Source organism: Neospora caninum, chromosome X (genome assembly GCF_000208865.1).
Source record: "Neospora caninum Liverpool complete genome, chromosome X".
NCBI classification, from domain to species: Eukaryota; Apicomplexa; class Conoidasida; order Eucoccidiorida; family Sarcocystidae; genus Neospora; species Neospora caninum.
This window is the reverse complement of record NC_018396.1, coordinates 1,631,614-1,651,670: the sequence shown is the minus strand read 5'-3', so window position 1 is coordinate 1,651,670 and position 20,057 is coordinate 1,631,614. Positions and strand designations below refer to the sequence as shown.

General features: G+C 53.0%; 2 protein-coding genes across 2 annotated transcripts; one reads left to right on the top strand and one right to left on the bottom strand.

Annotated features, from left to right (window-relative positions):
* Positions 1-1,362: 1,362 nt before the first annotated feature.
* NCLIV_046760 (DnaJ domain-containing protein, related) lies at positions 1,363-12,731 on the top strand (the record flags this gene model as incomplete). The annotated part of the gene is made up of 14 exons (XM_003884226.1): positions 1,363-1,365; positions 2,410-2,517; positions 2,768-2,818; positions 3,045-3,233; positions 3,735-3,994; positions 4,439-4,811; positions 5,285-5,386; positions 5,705-5,788; positions 8,217-9,220; positions 9,712-10,264; positions 10,536-10,719; positions 11,234-11,292; positions 11,516-11,610; positions 11,972-12,731. 14 exons carry the CDS (start codon positions 1,363-1,365, stop codon positions 12,729-12,731), a joined length of 3,825 nt encoding a protein of 1,274 aa, XP_003884275.1.
* A 2,324-nt stretch (positions 12,732-15,055) lies between these two features.
* Positions 15,056-19,333, bottom strand: NCLIV_046750 (hypothetical protein; the record flags this gene model as incomplete). The annotated part of the gene is made up of 7 exons (XM_003884225.1): positions 15,056-15,111; positions 15,478-15,772; positions 16,314-16,343; positions 16,745-16,834; positions 17,163-17,324; positions 17,587-17,832; positions 18,107-19,333. 7 exons carry the CDS (start codon positions 19,331-19,333, stop codon positions 15,056-15,058), a joined length of 2,106 nt encoding a protein of 701 aa, XP_003884274.1.
* Positions 19,334-20,057: the final 724 nt, after the last annotated feature.

Genomic DNA, 20,057 nt, shown 5'->3' with positions numbered 1-20,057 from the left:
ACTCTCAGCTGCGCATGTCGAGAGAAGACATCCCGCGCGCGCGCCGCTTCTCCCCGTTTTCCCCTGGTTGGAAGACGTTTTCTTCCTCGGGAAAACAGCCGACAAAGAAGCAAAAGTGTTTTCGCTTCCTCCGCGACTCGGCGGGCCCTCGAAAATCCTCCGAGCTCCGCGTCGCCGTCCCCCGTTCTTCTCTCGCTCTCTTCTCTCTCTCTTCTCTCTCTCTTTTCGCTCTCTCTTCTCGCTCTCTTCCGTTTTGTCGTCGTCCTGGTTTCCTTTACCTCTCGTTTCCTTCTCGTTTGCTTCTCGTTTCCATTTCTTCTCTCTTTTCTCCGTTCCTTCCTTTGTGCTTCCGTCGTTTTCTCTCTCTGCTCGCCCGCTCGTCCCATCGTTCTTTTCGCCGCACTGTCTTGCCGCTGCGTCGGTCGTCCGCGTTTGCCTCGGAGATCGCTCGCGCGCGTTTTCAGGCGGGAGAGGCTGCCTGTGTCGGCGCGAAGGACGCGTTTTTTCTGCGCGAGAAATGCCTCACTAAGGTCCTGCTAGGAAGGCCAAGCTCGCGCTGTTTCCTGGCGGCTTCTGGGCCTGATGCCGCCTCGGTTTCGCGCCACTCCAACCTGCTTCTCGAAATCCTCTTCTCTGTAAACCGCGAGGAAAGATGGAAGACCTAATTTTTCACATGTTCTTCGTTGTTCCCCTCACGAGATGGGTCACCAGTCCAGGTACGCGCAGCGTCGCAAATTCACGCGCCCTTCAGCTTCTTCTCCCTCTCCTCCTTCTCCCTCTCCTCCTTCTCCCTCTCCTCCGTCTCCCTCTCCTTCTTCTCCCTCTCCTTCTTCTCCCTCTCCTTCTTCTCCCTCTCCTTGTCCTTTTTACCTGGTTGTTCTGCATTTTTCTCTTCGAGTGCACTGTCTTTTGTCGATCAGTCGGTCTCTGGGGCTTTCGCGCTTCGCATCGAGTTCGTGTCTTCCTTTGACTGTACTTCGCTGTGGTCTTTCTCCACACATTTCCTTCTCTCTTCTCGCTATCTCTCGCCCCGTGGACATCTCAGCCTGGTGCAAGGGACGGCTGCGCGTACAGCTGTATCTGAGCCGTGGCCATCTCCGTGCTCCCAGATCTGCCTTTTGCCCCGCATGTGCGAGAATACATAGAACTATAGATGTACCTGGAAAAATATCTCTATTTGTGCGCGTGCATACGCGCGTCAGATACCTTTATTGGAATGTGCTGTCTGCGTTGATTTCTCGGTAGACGTTTATCTTCGTCTTTTGTTTTGCCTTGGAGGAGCCTTGATTTCACTTGCGTGCGTCGCGCTTCTTCTTTTGCGTTCCTCTTCAGAACGGTCGTGGAACAAACGATCAAACAGAAATGGTAAGCTGAATCCAGGTTCCATAGTTCCTGTCACCCATGTAGCGCGTTTCCCACTCTTCCGCTTGTTCTTCCGCGCATGCTCTGTTTGGTATTCTTCCTCTTGTTCGTCCTTGTGTCGTTCTTCGTATTTTCCTCGTCTTTGTCTGGTCTTTGGTTTGGGCGTCACTTGTCTCTTCCGGGTGAAGCGAAACGGTCTGTACCTCTTGCGGGGTCCGTGTCGGGGTGTTTTTCTTTCTAAACGTACACGCTTTTTTCTCGAATTTCCTCTCGATCAACCGCTTTTCAGGCATTTTCTTGGCGGTGCTAGCCCTCTTCTGCATCGGCGTCGTCCAGGTGGGAGTCTCCCTTCTTTAAGCTGAAGAAGGAAGAGAAGACACGGATGAACAGGACGAAAAACTCGAAACAGAGCAGCCGAGACAAACTATATCTTCATAGTTCCACAGTTTACATACCGACAACCATGTATATACCTCCCCATCCATATTTATACATGTAGAACACCGTTTGTCTACAGATTTGCATCTATATCTATGCATGTCAGAACTGGGTGAATACACCTATCGCTGCAACCGTTTCCTGGTGCCTGCCTATCCATTCAGCGATTTGTCCCCGTCTCTCCGTCTCCGAATGTGTAATCAAATCTCGCATATACTTCTCTGCGGGTGGTCAACGGCTGCCTGGCGAATGCAGAGCCGGGCTGTCGATGCACACGCATGCGTTTTGCGGCTGTCACTTCACACGTCTAGATCAGTATACATAAATACATGAGTACATACACATTTATAGGTATTTATATGTGTATGTGTGTGCATATGCATGTACGCACTTCTAAATATCTATTTGTGTACTTATTTTTATGTGACGGAACTATACAGGCGGCGGAGGCCCATCTCGCATATCGTGTTTTCTAGGTCGCACCTCAGCGTCGTCGGCGAGAGGCGCGAACTGAAGATTTCTGCGGGGATTGTTTCTCTCCCTCTTCTCCCTGTAGATTTCTCATCCTAACGTCTTTCTTTTCTTTTCTGTGCGTTGCGGCTTTTTCAGTCCAGCAGAGAGGGCGAGAATTACTTTGAAACGTTGGGCGTCGCACCCAACGCGTCTCCCAAGGTCGTCGCCGGTGCCTATCGCAAACTGTCTCTCCAGTATCACCCGGTCAGTTCATGTCGTCTCTCTGCCTTTGCTGTTCACACTCTTTTCCCTCTTCCTCTCTTCTGTCTTTTCTTTCTGTCTCCTTTTTTCTGCCGTCTGTCTTCGTGCCCCACTGTCTCCTTTTTTCTGCCGTCTGTCTTCGTCCCCCACTGTCTCCTTTTCGCGCGCCAGTTCTTTTCCGGTGCAGTCTCGAGCCGTGTGCTGTCTTCTCGAACGTTTACGCGGGGCGACGGGAATCCTGTTTTCTTCTCAGGACAAAAACCCGCATCCAGACGCGAAGGAAATCTTTGAAAAAATCCGACAGGTAAGGGACCTTCGCGGCTGTTCGCCTCTTTCGCCCCGCTTATTCGTTCGCTTTTCTGCGTCTTCTTGCGCTTCCCTCGCCACTCGCCTCGCGGCCCACGCAAGCGCTGCTGGCTCGAGCGCCCCTGGTTCACCCGCGCGGATTTCCTAGCCGAGAGAAGTTACGAAAAAGGATATCGCTGCGGGGCTGGCCGACGCAGTTTGTCTACTGTCTCTGTCTCTTGCAGGCGCAAGAAGTGCTGGGGAACGAGAAGCGGCGGAACTCGTACTGCCGATTTGGAGACTACAGCAAAGACGGAGACGTCGACGAAGAACAGTTCTACGACATTCTCTTCGTCGCGGTTCTCCAGCTGTTGGTGCCGTTCCTCTTCGCCTACTTGTACACTTACGGAGACGACGCTGCCCAATCGAGAAAAGTAAGTGCCGCGCACACCTTCCGAGGGAAAAAATCCTCGGGTTTCCAACGGCTTTCCTCTCTCTTTGCTCTTCGCTCGTTGTTCTTTGCTCTTCGCTCGTTGTTCTTTGCTCTTCGCTCGTTGTTCTTTGCTCTTCGCTCGTTGTTCTTTGCTCGTTGTTCTTTGCTCTTCGCTCGTTGTTCTTTGCTCTTCGCTCGTTGTGTTTTGCTCTTCGCTCGTTGTGTTTTGCTCTTCGCTCGTTGTTCTTTGCTCTTCGCTCGTTGTGTTTTGCTCTTCGCTCGTTGTGTTTTGCTCTTCGCTCGTTGTGTTTTGCTCTTCGCTCGTTGTTCTTTGCTCTTCGCTCGTTGTCCTTTCCTCCTCTTCTCTCTCTGCCTCTCTTTGCCGTTTCTCCGTCTCCCCCTTGAGGTGGTCCGCGCTCGTGCTCCCCGGCCGCTCTCTCCTCGATCCGCCCTCTTTGGCCGCTAGTCGCCTTTTTTCCGGCTCTCGTTCTCTCTGTCGCAGATCTTTGGTTGTTACGTCTCGATGAATTTCGCGCTTGAACTTCTGCTGCGCTTCGACGCGACGTCTCTGGAGATCCTCTCCTTCGTCCCCGTCGTCGGCGACCTGCTTCCCTTTGAAAAAGTTCGCATTCTCCACGCGTGGATGCCGGTCGTCCTCAACGGGCTCCTCTTGCTCGGCTCCGAGCTGGCTGACGTCGAAGACGATCTTCTCGACGAGACGACTCGCCGCGTCCTCGATTCGAACCTCGACGCCCTCGCCGGGTAAGCCAGGTTCCAGGCTGTCTCTCCCAACTTTTTCCTCCCGGCCTGATGAGTCTCGCAACGACTCGCGCGGGGACAACGCGAGGTCGTGTGGCCCTCTGCATTTCCTTCTTTTGCACAACAGTGTCGCGCACACTGCCGTTCTGAGGGGGGAGAATCCAAGAGAAGAGCGGGACACCGTTTCGCGTGGTAAAGCGTTGACGAACTAGAGGGGTGAGGAGCGTTTCGTTTTGAAACCTTAAAACGCGTTTGTGCCTGGCAGTTCGCCTCTGTGTTTGGGAATCGCGTTCGTTTCTCGACGGCGAGAATCGAGTTGTCCTCGAGGGCCACAGAGAGACGCGAACCGCTCTGGGATCGGTTCTTGATCGAAAGCAGTTTGTTTCGCCTCTGCCGTCACCCTTGCGCCGTTGTGTCCCTCTCTGCGTGCAATTTTCCCTTTCCCAGCATGGAGAAATTCCTGCATGCAGCCGAGATGCACATCCTGAAGTGCGGAAAGCTCGAGATCGAGACAAAGTGGGTAAAGACGGAGTCAGCCGCAAAAGCCCCCGTCAGCCAAGAAGACGCTCGACTCCTGTCGACTCTCGCCTCTGCGACCGCGTTGGGCTCTGCTGTCTCTTCGGGCGCGGCCGCGCAGGCCGAGGGCAATCAGGGCAAAGAGAAGGCGAGAAGCGCGGACGAAATTCGTAGTCGCCTCAGCGCTCTCGGATACACCGAGGTGCGCCAGTACGTGAAGCCTTGGAGGTTGAACCCGGCCGTCATATCCGAGGACTCGCCCGACTTGTGGGGCGAAGTGATGAAGCAGGAAGTGAAAAACTGGGTAAGCAATACGGAAAAGAGATGAGAAAGTAAGGGAGACAAAAAGATGAGAGACGGGAGATAGAGCGAAGAGGAGCGGGATAGGAAGCTCGGAGCACAAGGAGCAAGAGCGGGGGGGGGGGGGGGGGGGGGAGTGCGGAAGGACAGGAAACGCGGAGTTGGAACCGAATTTTATGTTCGATACTGGGTGTATTCGATGCACGACACATTTCGATGGATTGACGATTCCTGCTTTTCAGTTTTGGATTTTGGATGAACGGGAATGCGCGTGACGCCTGGAACAGGCGATTTGCCTTCCGTCTTGCTCGAGCTGAGGAGGCCTCTCTCGATGCGATTCGGGGGCGAAAGCGGAACGGGAAACAGTGTTTCGGTGTCTCGCGTGGGAATACCTGTTTTGCGACCGAGTGCAAGCAAAAGAACAAGGGAGGGCCGGAAAGACGATGTTCTCCGCACGCGCCCGGTGAGTGTTCTCAGCCGGAAGATTTGACCATGGAGGATCTCGCGACTCGCGAAGGGTGCACGGAGCGTGGCTGGGACCGTCACAACGAGGCGATCGCGAAGCTCCTCGATGAGACGGTGAGAGAAGAAACAGCTGTCGCCGTAGACGGCGAAACCTGACGTTTTCCTCTGTTAAAGGGGAAAACCGCGATCGCGTGTTCAGAAAACACATGCAAGCGCGACAGTGCTTTCTTCGGGTTCGCGACTCTCTTCTCTCTGTGTTCTGTGCCTTTCGCTCTCTTCTCTTCTCTCTCGTCCCGGTTCTATCTCTTCTCTCTCTTTCCTCTTTTCTCTCGTCTTTCTGGATTTTTTGCCGCTCAAGCGCGGTGAAAAGAAACGTTCTTCGCTGTTCCATTTGTTCCCGCTTTTTCGCCTCTCTCGTTTGCGACCGTGCAGGACGAAGAAGAGGAGACGAAACGCGGTATCTCCTTGGGGACGATAATCTTCTTCGGCTCTCTCTTTCTCCGCTGGTACACAGGCGTGAGCTCGTAGCCCGCCCACAGAACGACTTCGCGCCGCTGCAGACGAACGATACGGTTCCGTGTCTTTTCTGCACATTGCTGCATGCGTGTGCATATCCGTATATCTACATATCAACGTATATATATATATATATATATCTGTCTCTCTCTCTCTCTCTCTATATATATATATATATATATATATATCGCCGCCAGCCTACGTATATCTATATATATATATATATGTATTTAAGCAGATGCGTTCATTTCTTAGATGTGTGTGCAGTTTATTCGACACACACACGTGAGGGTAGATGAACAAACGTCTGTTTGAGTGAAGTGTAAATTCAGTGTTTGCACCTGGATCTATCCGTGGATGCAGGTAGGTGAAACTCTTCGGCATATGCGTACTTTTTTGTTTCCGGGACTTCTATGTGCCTTCCTCGCGTTTGCCTTCTCAACTTTCGCCGATTTTTTACTGTCTCAAGGGATTTCCCGGCGGATTTCTTTTCGACTGCTTCATTGCCGTGGAAAGACACTCGAATCTCGCTTCGAATTCTTGTACCCAAATTGCCGAAACAACCCATGTCGGCACGGAAGGACGGCTCTCGAGCCCTTGCTCTAGTTTTCTCCCTCTCTTCATGCACATAAATCACGACGCATATCTCTATCCAAACCAGTATTCACGTATATACATCTCTCCACCTCAATTCATATATATATATATATATATTATATAAATGTATATGCGGGTGTACGGCAGCTAGCCGTCTGCGGGGGGGGGGGGGGGGGGGCGGTATGAAAAGAAACAGAGGAGGCTCTTGTTCTTTCAAAGCAAATAGAATTGCATTTCTCCCGGCTGGTCCCCCTACACTCGCGTATGGCCATCCATAAGACATATTAGCATTCCTACATAAACAAAAAGGGAAGAGGGAGAGATACGATCATTTTGAGAGGGACATCGAATTTACCGGGGAAAAGCAGCAGAGAGGGAGATAGACATACGACTCTCTCTCTCTATATATATATATATATACAGGGACGGAGCGAAACATGTGCAATGCTGTGCAGATATATATATTTAACTTTTTATTGAGTATACTTCTTTAGCATGCCTGTTTATCAGCACTTTTATGCAATTAAACGGGATAACTGTTTTCTTAAGGAGCTGTGCACCGAGCGAGCGGTCGCTCGACTGAAAGGAAAAGAGAGCGCAAGAAACTTTTCGCCGCCCCAGAATCGCCCACAAAAGTTAACGCACTCTCTCCTACCCATCCTTTGTTTTCTTTGTCTGCCAACAGGCACACGTGCAAAAACAGTCGAATTCTCTGAAGGGATACCACCCTATCTTGCAGGCGCATGTTGTGAAGCACGGACGGGCAAAAGTACATACATACTTCTACACTTAGATGCGGAGAACGATAAGTCGATACCTACATGCGTCTAGTCACTGCCCACACGATTGTGGATTTCTCGTACACATACATAGAAATATATATTTGCGTACACGTATGTTTGTGTCATATATATATATATATATATCTGTATATTGTGCATGTCTAAATACCCTATATAGAGAGATCTGTAAATGATGCGTGTCTGCATTTCAGGATCCACGTGTGCCAATACACAACTGAGTTCCAGTAGTCCAACTCGCAGTGTAGACTCCCTCGGGAAAGGAAGTTTCGAAAGCGAGGAATCTCCGGTGTCACGTGTGCGAAGACAGGGAGTTCTCTGTAGCTCTGGAAGGTTGGCACATCCGTTGCTTCTCTTCGTCTCCTCGATGAAGACGCCAGCTTTTCGTCCCTGTTACGAGAGGAAAAAGGAAAGCAGAAAGAGATGGGAAGGAAGAGAACAAACTGTGACATATCCGAGCGTCACCGCTCTGCCACGCCGCGCATCGCAAAGTCGGCTTGTGTGCACAGCTGCGATCTTTCTCCCGTCTCCCAGGAGCTCTGTCAGCTAGCCAGTGGGACGTGGCAACACCCCCTTCTTTTTTCTTCCTTTCTTCCTTTTCCTTTCTTCTTTCGCTTTTTTGCTCCGTTGGCCACCTGATTCTTTCTTCTTCCGTGAGACGCAGGCGACTGCGAGGCCCACTTCGCCAGGAGGGACAGCGCAAAAGAGAGTGTTTCGGCCGTACCGAGTCACCGAACGCGCGTGGCACAGAACACTTCAACGGCGACAAAAAGGAGCAACGGGAGAGCGAAAACCGAGAGAAGAGCCTCAAATGTTTCTAAAGAAAGAAGACCCGTTCTCTTTCGCGACTTCACCGCTAAACAGCTTCTCTCCGGTGCGCTCTTCGGTCTCCACAGTGCGTCCTTTTCCTCTCTTCTCGTGTCTACGATTCCGAGCGCGCCTCGTTGCCGGCTGATTGTTGAGTGTGAGAAGAAGGGAATGCCTCCAAAAAAGGATTACCGATTCTTTTCCCCCTTGGGCTGTCCCTCCAGTCGAGTCAGTGGTCGTTTCGCTGGCTCTTTTTCCCGTCCATCTTTGTACATCCTCGACTGACAGGCGCTCTCGATCTTCACAACTTCACAGTGAAAATGCAAGACCTCGACGCTTGCCCTCTCCTCTCTTTCTCCTCGATCCTCCGTCTCTCTCTCCTGTTCCTCTCCTTCTCTCCTCTCGCTTCTTCCTCGTCTTCGCGCTTTCCCGGCAAACCTTTTAGGATTGCGTGGATATCCGATCTTCACCTTGATCCTCTGTACTCCCCTGACGCACACATCAAAGACTGCTGCCGTCTCTCTCCTTCCTCTCCTGCCTCTCCTTCTTCTCCTCCCCCTCCTGTCTCTCCTTCTTCTCCTCCCCCTCCTGTCTCTCCTTCTTCTCCTCCCCCTCCTGTCTCTCCTTCTTCTCCTCCCCCTCCTTCCTCTCCTTCTTCTCCTTCTTCTTCTCCCCCTCCTTCCTCTCCTTCTTCTCCTTCTTCTTCTCCCCCTCCTTCTCCTTCCTCTCTGGCTGCCTTTGTCTCTGCACGAGCGTCTAGGGAGAGAAGTGGGGAGTCTCCAAAGTTGGGGAAAGATCGCGCGAGTCTTTTGCGGGGGAACGCCCAGCGCGCAGATGCTGGAGAGGCTTCGCGAGCTTTTCCCGAGCAGAGGGAAAAGATGCGCGGCGAACAGAGCGGGTGGAGTGGGGAGGAGACGAACCCGAATATAGGGCGGGCAGGCTGTGATTCCTCGCCGCTCCTCTTTCAGTTGCTGCTTGACAGCGTCGAGGAAGAAATTCGTGGCCACAGGCAGAGGGCGAAGAAGCGAGAGAAAAAACAGCCGGAGATGGAAGCGACTGGAGCACGCGAAAGAGAATTATCCGAAGTCGAGGAAGGGTACAGAAAACGCGCAGACCACGAAGGACGATCAGAAAGAGGTGAAGAAACCGTCCGAGATATCCCCATAGAGGCGCTCCTTATCAGTGGAGACTTCGCTGCGCACTACGACGACTCAGAACCCGAAAAACGGTCAGCCTTCCCACAGGATTTGCTCCCCCACAAATTCCGTTTCTCCTTTCCATTCTTCGACCTCCTTTTACCTGCGCTCCCTCTCTCGTCTTTGCCGCTTTTCTCCTTCCCCTACACTTATGGACACACACATACATATATACACAAATACATGCTTATATCATAATAGACTTGGCAATTGTACATCCATCTCTACAACGATATATATATATATAGATATAGATAGATAGATATTGCCAGTGTGCATATGTAGAGTGGATGTCCACTTTGTGGTCTTCTCGGGGTTCCCCTTTTGGTTTTTTCGTCTTCTGTCGCCTCAAGGCCAGTTGCGTTCGAGTCCTTCTTGCGCGGCATCTCCCCGCCTCTCTTTTCACTTCCTGCGCATTAGCACAGTCTTCCGTTTCTGTTCGTTTTGTCTCGGGAGGCGCGCGCGCCTCTCGACAGCGCCATCTCGCTGTGTCGTTGATTCTTCGCTTTCGTGCTCTCCTCAGCATGGCGGCTCTAAAGCTCTCGACAGAGGTTCTCTTCTCCCGCTTTGCTTCTTCCGCCTCGACCACTGGCCAATCCTACTTTGTTTCTCCGTCTTCTTCTTCCTCTCTCTCTCCTTCTCCCTCTTCTCCTTCTTCTTCCTCTCCTCCTTCTTCTCCTTCTTCTTCCTCTCCTCCTTCTTCTCCTTCTTCTTCCTCTCCTTCTCCTTGGGCTTTTGTGCCTTCGCGGGGATCGTCGACGCTTGTTGTCTCTGGAGAAGAACTGTCGGAGAAAGGCGCTGAGAGGGTCAGTGCACACGCGAGAGAGCGACATGTGAAGACGAGCGAGGACAACGAAGACAGGAAAACGCGACTCGGAGCTCGGCGAAGAAAAGGCCTGCACGGCGACGCGGAAGAGGCAGGCGCGGCACCTTCGCCAACGCCTCAGATGATTTTTGTCGTGGGAAACAACGATCTTCCACGCGACTATCACGTTCCAGAAACACTCAACAAATGGAGCGTCGCTCTCTACAAACTCTGGCGGCCCATCTTACCGCCTGATCCCGAAACCAAAGAGGTGAACCCCAACGCACCAAATTGAAATATATATATATATATATATATATATATATATATATATGGGCATGCGTATGGAGGTGGAGGAATAGAGTTGGAGTCTACGCGGAAGCACGGGGCTGCATATATATATATATATATATATGCTTGTATACATATATGTATATATGTGTAAAAACATGTGTATTTCTTCCGCGCCTAGAGGTGCGTTCCTTGAGGCGTTGGTGGATGCGTGGTTCGCCTTTTTCTTGCGCATTTCCGCCCCTTTTCAGACTTTTGAGCGCGGGCTCTTCTACAGGACGCACCTGACGGCCCGCCCGTCCGTTCGCGTGCTGTGTCTGAACACGGTTTTCTACTCTCGCTTTGCGTGGGAGAAGGCGACGGAGGCTCTGATTCGCTCCGGCCAGACTCACGAGAAGCTCGACGAAACAGACCTGCTCGAGGGCTCGGACCCCGGTGAGGCAGAACCGAGAGACTGCATGCAGGCCTGAAGCACGACGCCTTCTGCGCACTCCGTTTTCTCTCTCCCCATGTTGATCGCTGGTGTCTGTGGCCGATAGGGCAAGCAAATCTGCCTAGACGCGCCGAGAGGAGTCGCCCTTTCACCGGTTCGCGACTGGCTCTCGCCTGCTCGAGTCTTCTGAAGAAGGAGACAAAGCGGGAACAGAAAGACAGACACCCGCGTTCTTTGCGAAACGATCTTCATGCGGAAAGTTCTGCGCGGAGGTCTTTGCCTCGCCCTCCCTCGACAGATGGCCCGACACATCGAGATCACACCTCCCCGAGCCTGCACACACATGCAGACACATAAAGATGCATGGGTGAAAAGGGAATTTCTTTGACCATCATGTTAAGTGCATCGAGTACAGTGGAGTCCAGAGTATATTCGAAAAATCCGCATTTGTACACAAGCTGTACGAATATCATGATATTCACGTCGGGTCTCTCCCTGGCGCGTGCTTGTCTGCAGCGGGGCAATTCGCGTGGATGCAGAAAGAGCTGGAGGACGCGCGCGACAACCAGGAACAGGTAGGCGTTTTCCCATAACTCGTTGTTTGCCGTTCGTTTTTCGCCTGGCCCTTTGTTGTCTCTCGTAGAGGCCGCATGCGCACGTCAAGACCCGAAAAAAGCTGCGCACCCGCCCGAGACAGCTCGGGCGCGGAGTGCAGTGCCGTCGCGTTCCTTTTTTGGTTGTGTGCATCTTTTCGCGTTGCCGTCGGTCCGTTGTTTCGCTTTTCCTTCCCGCTTTCAGGTGCTTCTGGTTGGGCACGTGCCGCCGGGCGTCTCCGTCCACTTTTGGACGCTGTTGGAGCATGTACAGCAGTGGAGAGATGAGTATCTCGAGAGGTACGCGAAGACGCAAAAGGGAAAGCGTGCGAGACGGAGGGAGAGACGAAAACGCGCAAACGATGATACTCAAGTCGAAAAAGTCGCGAGACGCAAAGGAAACAAAGCATAACGTCGAGGGAGAAGAGGAAAGAAAGCGTCATTCGTCACCTGTCTCCCTTCTATTCTTCCCCTTGTGTCCCATCTGTGTGCCTGCGCTCCAACTCGTCTAGACACTCTATACGCACATGGAAATATACAAATGTATACATATGCAGAGAGTCCTTGTGCTTTCGTTCTTGATTTCGTGTTTGTCGTATCTTCGTTTCCTCTAGCCTGGTACGCAGGGCATGTGCCGTGTTTTTCTGTGCTCTCTCGCCAGGTACCGAACACTTGTGCTGCGCTACTCGGATGTGATTCTTGCTCATCTCTACGGGCACGTGCATGCCGACACGGTTCGCGTCATCGCTCCTGCGCACCCCTCTATTTCCGCTTCTTCCGCATCTCTTTCTTCCCTCGATTCTTCTCTTCGTTCTGCGTCTTCTTCTGCTGCAAACGACCCAGCCGAGCACCTCTGCGAGCGAGCGCTGGGCGTAACTGAGCAGCTCCAGCCGCTCTTGACGGCGCCGGCGGTTTCGCCGGTGCACGGGAACAACCCCGCGTGGAGAATTCTCCTTTTTCGCGACGCGGGTCTCAAAGACAAAACGAAGGCTCTCAGTCCGCCTACCTTTTCTCTCGTAGACTACACCCAGCTGTACCTTCCGCTCTACGGCTTCATTCCCGCGCCTGTCTCGCGCACCTCGCCGTCCAGGCTGCCTGCGCTCGCTCCCCTTCCGCTCCGTGCGTCTCCCGCGCTCTCTGCTGAGTCTTCCGCGAGACAGGCCGAGGATGGCCGGTCTCTTGCGCTCTCCTTCCAAGAGGAATACACCTTCTCGTCCACCTATGGCCTGCCGTGCATCTCTGGACCCGCGCTGGCCCGTCTGATTCGCCTTTTCGCAGTCTCGCCCTTTTTGTTTGGTCTCTACAGCTGGCATGCAGAATCGGGGGGGAAGGAAGTGACCAATCGCCTCCGCGTGTGCGAAGGCGTGGTGAACACGCGTCTCGAGTACCTGCGCTGCTTACACGGAGGCGCGCGCCTGTGAACTCCTCCTTCAAACGGAAAAGAGAGAACACACACGGAAGGCGGACAGTTTTCGCTTCCACTTGAAGGTACAAATTGATACATAATAACTTCTACATATATATATATATATATATACGTATGTCTGTAGTTGTATATCTGTTGCGCGTGTGTATGTACAGCGCGCATGCATATGTAGATTCATGCAGACTGCGAATCACGGCGAAACTCTCGCGACCGCTTTCTAGACGCACACCAGGATGACGGGTGCGAGTGGCGATTCGTACACCTTTTGAGTGAATGCCAGCGGCGGATGAAGGCGGTGCATGTGCAAGAGTGAAAAGCGAGCGCGAATGTCTTTGTTTTCCGGATCCAAGCGCTTACGCGCGTCTCAGAATTTTTTCCACACGCAGCGGGCACCCACGGCTGGCGACCTTTGCGTCGTTGGTGCGTCGCACGGTTCTCGTTGCGAGTTTCGAACCAAAACAAAGAGACTCTGTGCGAGGAAAAGCGCCGTTCAAACTCGACGCCAAGACGAAGGAGAAAGGGACCAGGGAGGGACAGGGGGGCGGGCGAAGGGGGAGATGGAGAGAGAAAGACAAGGTGGAGCGCGAGTGAACGGCGTCCCGCGTGCAGCGGGTCAGCAGTGCGTTTTCCGTCGTGACGGGTGGTTGGTTCGTGGGTCTGTAGTCAGTAGCCATGCAAGCGCATCCACTGGAAAGAAGTTGAACGTTATGCACATCTGTCGTACTCTGTGTATTTGCGAGGATACTCTGCTGTGGCGATATCGGCCAGAAAGTCGCGAACTTTGGTAGATTCCCAGAAGACTCTTTTGGCTGACAAATCACGTTTTGCAGGCACAGATAATACCAGTTGGAGAAATTGCGCTGTCCAATCCGTGAGCGCGCGCGCCTCTGACTTTTTAGGGACCGTCGCATCTCCATTCAAACACAAGCACCTTTAGCCACCTAGTTTCTCTTTATCCTTCTCCCCCGTTTCAGAGGCAGAGCCTCGGTATCTCCACTATCTCCTTTGTCTCCATCTCTCCTGACTCCACCGATCTATCGACTAGTTGCGTCTAACTCTGCACGCGTCTAGCTCCCTGATACTGAGAGCATTCAGTTAGGAAGGCGAGCTCACCGTCACATGAAACTCATCAGCTGGAGTAATAACAGGATCAACTCTTCCTGGAGCGACTCGACAGCCACTGAGGATAGCGGCATGCAGTCTTCAGCTTTCCGCTTCTTCTGGTGCTTTGTGAGAAAAGCTGGTCCGCGTTTTCAGCGATTTTAAATGGTAGATAGGGCACAAACTGTCTCCAGACGTTCTTAATCCAGCTCACGTATTACACATCTGACGGTGAAGCAAGTGGAAAAACCCGCTGCGTAGGGCCTTTCGAAAAAGTCGTCTGCGACGGCTGCCTGCAGAGAGACGCCCAGGCGGCTCGTTGGTCTCGCTTCGACAAAGCGCCCTGCCTTAACTGCGCGTTCACCAGGTGTAATCTTACGGCTGCGGATTCCTATTCTCGCTCGCCTCGCACGTGACGAGTAGCTGGATGAGGCTCTGTTCTGGATAGATGCAAGGACGGCACTCGACTCTGTTCAAGGCAGCTGCGCGGACTTCCTGCGGCAGAGCCCGCAGAAACGTGGCCGCTCGAAAAAAAGGCGAAAAAGAGAAAAGATTGAACGTGTCAAGGAGTTAAAACCGAATTGCACATGTCTCTCGAGCTTTGTGCGCTTCAGACACTTGCAGGCCAGAGGGTCACACGCGTGAGCAGCCCACACAAGACCGGGGGCAGAGGGAGAACAAAGCGAAGACCAGAAGAAAAGCGGAAACAAAGGTGGACCTTCCCCCCAAAGCCTGGAGTGCGTGCTTGAACCCGAGCTTGCTTTGCGGTTGAAACATCTGTCAGGCTCCTCGCGACGCACGAAGGCGCGGCTTCAAAAACGGCGCAAGAGAAAATACGCGACCAATGCCTGCATGCAGTGTTTGCAAGCCTGTATTTTTTTCCCGGCTGCCACTCGAGAGACGAAACTGCCTCTCTTTCCTTCTCGCGGTCCGCTCCCCGCTACAGAGCCTTGTTCTCTTCGTCTCTCCCTTGGCGCGAGGCCGCGAAAGAACGGCCCCAGAGCGAGGACGCCCGCGTCTCCCCCCCCGGGCCATCGACCCCCCCTTCTCTGTCTGCCTTCCCGCCACAGAAACCCCGCAGACGCTGGCTTCCCCGCCTCTCCCTCGCGCTTTGCGCGGCACTCGAGAGAGGCAACTGAGCGGCAACCGCGTGGCGAGAAGCGGCGCGAAGAAACGGCAAGCAGGGCCCTAGAGGCGGGCTGGAGATCTCGACTTTTTTCACGTAGCAGACGCGCCAGAGGCTCCGCATGCTCCGGGGCTGTCCTTCGTCCCAGCTGCAAAGACAAAAAGACAAGAAGAGCGGAGAAGAATCGATAGAGACAAAAGCGAAGAGTGGAGAGAAAAGGGAAAGGCTACCCAGACGAGCGACACACACACACGTCCGCGCACTGGCTAGTGTCCCAGACGTTCACGCCGCCCACGACGCAGGTGCATGCGTTCTCGGGAAGAAAACGCGAATTTCGAAGAGACAGTCGGCACGCATTCGGGGTGAGGGATCCGTTTGAGGAAAAGGGGTGCGTCGAGAGCCGTCGCCCCGTTCAGAATCCCAAGAAGAAAGAAGCGAAAAGACGTCTGAAAAAAGGGCGGCGTTTGAGGACAGCCTTCTTCACCGCGCCCCCGTGAGCTCAGCTGCTTCTTACTTTCGCCACATGCACGCGGTTCGCCCGCTTCCCGCATGCGGAGTCGCTTCAGCTGGCCGTCGCCCTCGTCGCCGCCGGCCGTCGAAGCCTCCTTCGCTCGCTTCTCTCGTCCCTCGCAAACTGCCGCATCTCCACACAAGGAATCCGAAGAAGAGGACAAGGACGGCGACGAAGAAGCAGGAACGGGGCTGATGGGAGTAGCAGTTGGCTTTTGTTTGAGAACGTAGGCAGGCAACTGGGAGCGACGAACATGTTTCACGCGCAGTTGAATTTGACCTTCGAGCTGCGCTCGCTCCTGCAAAAACAAAATTGAAAAACGCGATAAACGTCAAACACCCCGGCGAGGAAGACCCGCGGGAGAAAGACAGCGGCCAGGGAATGTGGCGTCTTTGACACGCGAAGAGAAAAGACAGTCAAACTGGATGCACGAAAAGCCCACAAAAAAGCAGAGCAACACCATTCAAAACACCTGACAATGTACACGGCAACCATACCTCTCTCTTCTATTCATCCATACACGTTCACGCCCAAAATACAATGACATACACATAGGTACATGCAAATGAGTAACACACCAACAACACATCTCGCACTACACGAACGCACAGCCTTTCTACATATATCTATCTATCTGTCTATCTGTCTATCTATCTATCTGTCTATCTATCTATCTATATCTATCTATATGTATGGGCATGTATAGGCAAGTATGAAGTAGATGAGTATTTCACGTGTTCGACACAGCTAAAAGTTCAATAGTGTGCCTGTGCACACATGCAAGTTTGTGGTTTTGTGACGAGGGGATTTGCTCAGAGGCGTCTCGCTGTGGGACTTACAGGCCATTGGTTGATGAGGTCGACGAACTCCTGCGGAGGGAAACCACAGAAAGACATGCGAAAAAGAAGTGAAGGAAGCACCGTCGACACTCCCACGCACGAATTAGATTCGAAGTTGAGAAGCCCCCAGCACGAAAAGAACACAGAAAAAAACGGAATCAAACGTGCCAGAAACAACAAACATGCGTCTGTACACCGATGCCTCGATGCAGGCTCATACCGATGTTAACATACACGTATACAAACATATATATATATATATATATATATGCATGTATGTATGCATGCATGTATAAGTCTGTATCTCGTGATACAGACACGTGGACGACGATGCAAATCTAATTCACTGTGCATCCATATATGCCTGAATAGGGACGACAGAGAATCCGACAGAGAACCAAGACAGGGAATTTTTGCGAAAGGGAACGTACCCCAGCTGCCGGGCGCAGATCGATGACGCAAGGCTGCTGAGCAAAGTTGAGCGCGACCAGCATCGAGGATGCATATTCCCATCCAGGTTCCTAAAAGACACATGCACATGTAACAAATAAATACCTCCAGTCACACAAATAGGCATCTCCCCGTCCACGAAAATACAGATATGCTTGTATATGCATAGACATAATACATATATATATATATATATATATGTATATAGCCGAGTCTATAATACACACGCATGTATATATCTCTATGCATGTCGAGATTCACATATATGTATACCTATGAGTATCTGCGCACCGTCATACCCGTAGGTGTGCATGGCTGCGTCTATATCCGCGAGAGTGTTCGTTTTTGCGGTATGTTCTGTTGAGATGAAGCGCGCTGGAGACGTGTGTTTTCGGGTACCTGAAACGAGAAGGTGCACGGGATCGGTCGCACGGTCATGGCCGCTTCCGACTTGGGCGTGTGCCCGCCCGCTGCGAACGGCGGGCACGCGGCGAGCCTCTCCAGCTGTCGAACGAGGAAGCGCACTTTCGATTCGACCCAGCCGAGCCACTTGCGGTGGACCTGAAACGCGAAACGCAGGCGCGAAGCGAGGCGGGCAGACACGCGCGTCACCCGCTCTCGAGCAGCTGAGAAACCGCGCGACGACCGCCACAAGGCCGGTCCGCGCGCAGCGCCAGAGATCTAGAGAGAGAAGGCGAGCGAGATCGGGAGAGAGATGCACAGAGAGCGCGAAAACGAGAGAGAGCGAGAAAAGAGAGATAGTGAGGACGCTAGAAGAGGGAGGAACAGAGAGAGAAAAGAGAGAGACAAGAAAGGCTCGTACCGTTTCATTTTGCGCAAATATTTGCAGTTCGAGAAAGTGTTTGAAGGAGGTGAAGTCGAGAGGCTTCAACACGAGATGCAGCGCCTCGGTCCAGGAGATTTCTTTTTTCTTATCCCAGACGTCGAAAATGCGCTTCGCATTCGCAAACTCGTCAGTGATCACGCGCTTGGTCGACAAGCTGACGTTGTGCGTGCTGTTCATCGACGGGAACGCAGGAGTAATGATTGGAAGCAGGTGGTGTCGGTCCTAAGCGGAAAACACGAAAACAACTCGCACGACGAAAGTAAAAATGGTCCACAGACATGCGTATGTGTACATGCTCAAGAGGAATATGTCTCCCGCTCTACCTCTACGTCTCCTATGCCTGCTCGTGTACAGAGGCACACATACATATATATACATATATATATGTATATGTGTTTGTTGAGGCACGTATGCATGTTTGTCGGTGTATCTGTTGAGATGTGTCTTTCTCGCTGTGTGGCGGTCGTGGTCCGTGCGTATGCATCTCTCTCTGTACCTGGACGTTGACTTTCGGGTTCCAGATTTTGAAGTTTGAGAGGCCTTCGACGGTGTGTTCTTTGATTTTGCAGAGGAGCACGGGACTGTTTTTCCATTTCCAGATGCTGTAGACTGTGAAGAATCGGTGGATGAGTTGACTCGGGGCGAAGTTCGGATAAAGCTGGCAACACCGCGCGACGAGGATCGCCCAACTGATCCCGCCCAAGTACCCGAGAACGTTGCTGTAGATCCCGCGCACCTTTGCCCAGTGTTTGACGAAGCGGAGGGTAACTTTGAATGTCTCCTTGTTGGGGACGAGTTTGAGGACGAGGTCTGCGACGCGCGATCCGTTCACGCTGCGCGCAGTCTTCTCGTCGACGTGGCGCAGAACAAAGTCGTTCTCGAGCGAGTTCCAGGAGCTCGGAATCACCGGCAGGGGGAGGCGCGCAAAGAGTAAGTCGATCTCCACTCCGTCAAAGTTGAACTTGAGCACGGGCGTGTACGCGTCCGGGACGGGCGTTAGTTTGCTCACGCGGGCATCTTGCTGGAGCTTGGCGTGGAGGATTTTGAAGAACGCCTCGCGGGTTACGTGGCGGGGCGTCACGCAGAGCGTGTCGATGTCACTGCCGGGCGTCGTGACTCCGAGTCTGTAGCTTCCAAAGGTGAAGATCTTTCCGCCGGCTTGGCGCGCTTCCTGTTCGTCCAGGCCTTGCTCCATGCCGACCTCGACAACCCACTCGACGACGATCCGATTCAACTCGTTCAACACGCGCTCGCGCAGGAGATTGCCCGCCGCGGTCTCGTACAGATTCAGCGCGCGCAAGACGCTGATCAATTCGTTGCTCCGGTGGATGTCCGCGTCCTGCGGCAACTTCATGTTCACTGGATTTGTCACTCCAAACAAATACGGGGTCGTCTGCGTGATGATTGGCCCGTCGCCCATCGCCCGTGACCACAACAACCCTCGAGACCCATCCTGGACGCCGTGGGAGGAAGGCGAGGCAGAAGAAGAGGAAGGAGAGGACGAAGAGGAAGAAGGGAGCGACAAGGAAGAGGAAGAAGGGGAGGCCGAGGAGAGCGACGAGGAAGAGGGCGAGGAGGAAGAGGACGGCGAGTGGCTGTGCGTCTCGGTTTCGGGCGTCGTCTGAAGAGAAGGAGAGGAGCGTCGCGAGGCGGCAGAGAGGGGAGGCGGGAGCGAGGCGGGAGCCGAGTTCGGGGGGAGAGAGGAAACCGTCTTCTCCAGCATTATGGGGAACTGGGTCAGGAGGCGTGTGCGGAGCGGTGAGCCGCGAGACGAGACAACGCAAGAGACTAAAAACACGCAAACGGCGGCGCCCCAGTCGACGCGGAGGGAAAAACGAAAGAAAACGAACTCAGGAAAAAGAGAAGAAACCCGACTCAAGAGAGACAAGCGGCAAAGCCAGCCTCGCCCCTCCACATCGGGAGAGTTTAGGCGCAAAGGCAGCAGTCAACAAAGAAGGGAGACAAGAGAGAAAAGAGAGAGAAGAGAGAGAAGAGAGAGAAGAGAGAAAAGAGAGAGAAGGGAGAAAAGAGAGAGAAGGGAGAAAAGAGAGAGAAGGGAGAAAAGAGAGAGAAGGGAGGAAGGGAGAGGAGAGAAGGCGAGGGAAGAGAACAAGAGATAAAAGAGCGTGAGGCTCTGGCTCTTTGAAGGAGGGGCGTCTGACGAGTGTCTCTCTTTCCAGAAGACTCGGAGAAAAGACAGAGGGTAAAGACATCTCAGAGGCCGGAGATCCCCTGAGCTGAGAAAAGGAGCGACCCGTGAGGGACTCGGCGTGGCAGGCTGCGAGGCTTGGACTGTCAATGCTGCGCGCATCGAGGCCCCGTGCAAGAAGAGACGCAGCTCGGCAGCAAAATGCACGCAGAGGAAACACACAGAAAGTGTCTCTAACTTGAAAGGAAAAGAAAAAGACGCATCCCCGGCGGGCCGAGAGAGCACACGAGGAAAGAAA